The following is a 4,389-nucleotide window of genomic DNA, read 5'->3' as shown; positions in this document are numbered from 1 at the left end:
ATCTAATATCCATCACTCCTCATTTCTAACTAATACATAGCTAATTTAAGTAATTCAAACCATCTATTAAAGCTTAAATACAAGATCAGTTTTCAATGGAAAGTTTGAAAAATAGGATAAGACTAAACTAATAACGACTTTCTTCCTCAATGATACCATCCTCTTCGACTAGCTTCAAACTGAGTTCCTGAAATGAGAAAAAATAGAGAGTGAGCTTATAAAGCCCAGTAGGAAAACAACTAATATCAAATGACCCTTTATTTAAATAAAAATTTCTGCATGGATAGCTTTTAAAAATAAAACAGCTCATCACCATAGCAATGCACATTAACTATTGGTGGTGGTAGAAATTGGTGTACCGAAAAAGCTAAAAATAGGAATATTATATATCAAAACGACTACATCGGCGAGTAAATTACATCCATCCCAACCATTTATCAAAACGGTACACGACATCACCAAAAAGTTGCCAAAAAAGGATGGAGCTACAAAAACGTTACCGAAAAAAAATATCATATTTAACTCTGATGTCTTTCTAAATCCCATATTTAATGTTTTAAATCTTGTTTCTCTTTGTTTGAAGCATAAACTAGAGAAGCCAAATGAACTGATTTTTTTATCAAAAAACTTGTTTTGAATACATAGAAAAAAATTTATACACAAGTTTTTAAATTTTTATGGTATTACTTCTTATCTATGATGATTTCATCAAAAAACCGATTTTTTCATCAAAAAACTAATTTATTTATCAAGAAATTGATTTTGATTATATAAAAGTAAAATTTATATACGAATTTTTAAATTTTATAGTATTTCTTCTTATGATGATTTATTCCATATTTTTAAATTCTTATCTATAATATGCAATTAATTTGCATGCCATATTTTAGCAAAAAATAAGATTACATGATATATATATATCAAAACTTTTCTATTTTTTTTCCGTAAATATCCCAAGAATAAATAATTACACTAGGGGCCCAATAATTGTTCCTGTGATGGTGTGTAATATTACAACAAAAAACAAATGACAATCAATCACATTCTTTGAAAAATTATGTGTTAGACCACTATATATGTGATTTCAGAGAGGAATAGCAGAAACAATTGGTCTACTACTCTTGCCTTTAGATATTCTAGAACAGAACATGAACATCAAAAGCACAGAGGATAACAAAAAGAGCCTAAAATATGTTCTTATCTCTTGCATCCCAAGCTCAAAGACCTCTTTCTTCTTCCCATATCTACTACTCCTCTCCATTAAATATCCGTCAAGATACTCATCTATAGATACCCACTTTTCCAATTTGGATACAGAAGCCTTGTACGGGACTTCGCCAATCTGTTGTGGCGCTAATTTAAAGACTGTTAAAAATGCCGCAGACCAATCATTGAGAACTCTCTGAAACTCAAAAAAACAATCCAATGTTAAACCTCTGTTCAACTCCTAATAAAGAACAATAACTCTAGAGATTTTAGTGTGGAGCATACATTGAATGTACCGAAATCAGTGGGGTTAAACATTTTAAAGCAATCTTTTGTTGAAGCCGTTTCATCACCGTAAATCTGTTAGACAAAAAGAATGAAGATGATCAGCTAAATGAGAAGTGTGCCAACTTTGAATAAATTTGAAAGGATCAAAAAACTTGACAAACCTCAAAGGTAAAAGCCATTGGCACATTTACAATGTCATACATAAAATCAGTTGCTGTTCCATGAGCCAAGTACCTATAATATGGGACATAAGATAACCCCATTAAGTTCTAACTTAAAGAATGAACAAAGGCATAAAAATAATGAAACTAAGATCCACGCCTAACCCTATATGTGGGAGCAAAGTACATGTCTAATTATTTGAGCTACCCTTTTTGAGTAAAATAATGGCAAGTATTATTACCCAACAGAGCCCCCACCAGATCCAATCATGCAACGTTGGTGGCAATGAAGAAGGTTCACGTTCTCAAGCAACGACTTCATTCTCTCTGACATGACTCCATCAGGCGTTCTGTTTTTATGATCATAAGGCATAAACAATGCCTGGAAGAAAGAGAATTTAAAAAAAACAATTGGTGATGTGATCATGCAATATTTACCAAAATGGAAAACAAAACACATGAAAAGAAAGATGGTTGACCAGAGATGATACATCATAATCATTTACCTCCATTCCGGAATGCACATTAACCCATATATGTGGATCAAATGACAGGGCAAGTTTCCGCATTATTTGAGTTTCAGGCTCACTAAATGGTGCAATTCCAGGATTTTCCTCATATGGATCAAAATCCTGTGAGGGTACAACATGAAAGATGAATCCAAACGGTTATGAGCATGATCTAGTGCATATTTTAGGTCTTTAAACTAGAAAACAAAAGGGTTTTAGTAATACGACAAGCTTAGCAGACCTCTTCTTTTTTTCCCCAATCTACGCTCCAATTTCGGTTGAGATCAACACCTCTTCCTGCCACAACAAAGAAATCCTCAAAAATTACATTCATTCACAAATTAATATTTCTTTCAAGATGATTACAGCAAACTAGCTCACCATTTCTTCTCTCACAAAGATCTCCCGATTCAACAAGTTCACGACCATTCAAATTTTCCATGGGGACCACCTAATATATCATTAGATATCAGAGTTCAAACAGTAACAAAGTCACAAATACAAGAATAAAATAGTTACATTACGAAAAAAAAACTGCTTTAATGACCTCTTCTTATCATTGTAAAGAATGGATCATCAAATATCAGCCAACTTCTTGGCAAACATTTTACATCGCCAAGGAGAACAAAAACAAACAATTTGCTGCTACCTAGATTCTAAGTATGGAAAACACTTTTCGAAGTCGTAGAAGTAGAAGAGAAGTTACCTTAATGATGAGCTTATCAAGAGTGCTATTTAAGAAATCTGAATCCATGTTAGGTAGAAAGTGTTCCCCACTCAAGACTGAGAGGATCCTCAACGCAAGTTCAGATGTAATAAGCTCTCTTCCATGCTGCCCAAAACTCTGGAAGACAAGGAATCATCTGTCAAAAACAACAGCCATTACAAATCTGAGATTATCTACACAGTATATCCACAACTAGTCCCTGATGTAAATTCTAATCAATTTCTCTAAAGTCGGTTAAAAATATACATATATCTACACACACAATGAACTGTTGGAGTACTTACAAGAAGGATTCGGTACTTTGATCTATCATCATTCTCCTTCCTTCTCCTGCCGTATGTCACAACTGCAACCTCAGCCTGGTACCCTTTGTTTCTAGATGTAACCGTTTCCAACTGTTTTGAACACAAGAACAATTATAATTGCTGTGTAGTATGAACTCAAATCTCAGGCCAATCATTTGAACTATTAGAGTCTGATTCAAACATATAGTAAAAAAACTAATTCAAATACAATTTATAGATTATACAACATACACTAAGTTTGTTTGGATGACGATGCACTAAACCCTTTATCTCTTTCATCAAATTCTCACTGCAAAAGGAAAAAAAAATCCCATATTAGAACCTCAAAGAACTAGACCCAAAGTAAATTTGATTCGAATTATAGCTAACTGAAATCAACAACACATTCAGCTTCCGAATCTAAACCTTTCACTCGAATTTTATGGATCTCCACACAAATCACAAAGAAATGATTTTTTGAAACAAAGCTTAGATTATATATATAAATAAAAAAGATTTACCTGGAATGGTAGAGATCGTGGTTGATGTGGGTGAGATCGGGTTTAGCATGGACAACCCAAAAAGCTTGTAAGGAAAACAAAACACAAAGACCCAAAGAGAAGCCAGAAGCGTAGAGGAGAAAACGGAGACGACCCATATGAGAGAGTCGAAGAAGAACTAGAGATACAGGTCAAGATTCGATTTTGGTCTAATTCTTACAATAATATCACCATGGGATTGGCGATGTCGTGGTGTCGATCCATTTGGTTGTGGAAGTTTTTCCATTGGTTTTTCCAAGTTTCAAACTTTATGCTTGGATTCGATGTCTGGTGAGAGAGGATGCTTCGATGTTTCCACGTTCAACGGTCTCGATAGCTCCATTCACCAATCGGATTGTGCTTGGGTTGGGCCCATTCTTACTGACTCAATATTCTTCCCTTCCGGACCATTGGAGGCCCATGGCCCCTACTCGTTGGGCCACCACATATGTTCCAATAACTTCTTGTATTTATTTATGGGATAATTTCAAAAAGTTTAATTAGTAATTTTTTTCCTTAAATTTTGATATGTACTAAATTGTGTCCTTTGAATTTTTTTTGGCTGTTAAAAATTTCTCTCGAACTATTGAGATTCTTAAATTTAAAGACTTTTGTCTAATTTTATTCAATTTTACTATTTCAGTGATTGTTTATGTACTTAATTATGCTCCCTAA

General features: G+C 33.7%; 1 protein-coding gene across 1 annotated transcript; it reads right to left on the bottom strand.

Annotated features, from left to right (window-relative positions):
• Nucleotides 1-916: 916 nt before the first annotated feature.
• LOC115713900 (uncharacterized) lies at nt 917-4,068 on the bottom strand. Its single transcript, XM_030642382.2, has 11 exons — nt 3,697-4,068; nt 3,428-3,485; nt 3,176-3,286; nt 2,871-3,008; nt 2,546-2,615; nt 2,406-2,461; nt 2,162-2,287; nt 1,898-2,037; nt 1,656-1,728; nt 1,492-1,566; nt 917-1,402 (listed from the first exon to the last, which is right to left on the bottom strand). Exons 1-11 carry the CDS (start codon nt 3,831-3,833, stop codon nt 1,085-1,087), a joined length of 1,302 nt encoding a protein of 433 aa, XP_030498242.1. The 5' UTR covers nt 3,834-4,068; the 3' UTR covers nt 917-1,084.
• Nucleotides 4,069-4,389: the final 321 nt, after the last annotated feature.

This window comes from Cannabis sativa, chromosome X, assembly GCF_029168945.1.
Source record: "Cannabis sativa cultivar Pink pepper isolate KNU-18-1 chromosome X, ASM2916894v1, whole genome shotgun sequence".
In the NCBI taxonomy this organism is placed as follows: domain Eukaryota; kingdom Viridiplantae; phylum Streptophyta; class Magnoliopsida; order Rosales; family Cannabaceae; genus Cannabis; species Cannabis sativa.
This window is presented reverse-complemented; position numbering and strand designations above follow the sequence as displayed.

Excerpts from the sequence above, each read along its gene's own strand:
- LOC115713900 (XM_030642382.2), bottom strand. The coding sequence starts at position 3,833 with ATGGGTCGTCTCCGTTTTCTCCTCTACGCTTCTGGCTTCTCTTTGGGT. Across the intron at positions 1,729-1,897 it reads TCTGGTGGGGGCTCTGTTGG|GTACTTGGCTCATGGAACAG; the intron begins GTAATAATACTT and ends CCCATATTATAG. Across the intron at positions 1,403-1,491 it reads CTGATTTCGGTACATTCAAT|AGAGTTCTCAATGATTGGTC; the intron begins GTATGCTCCACA and ends TTTGAGTTTCAG.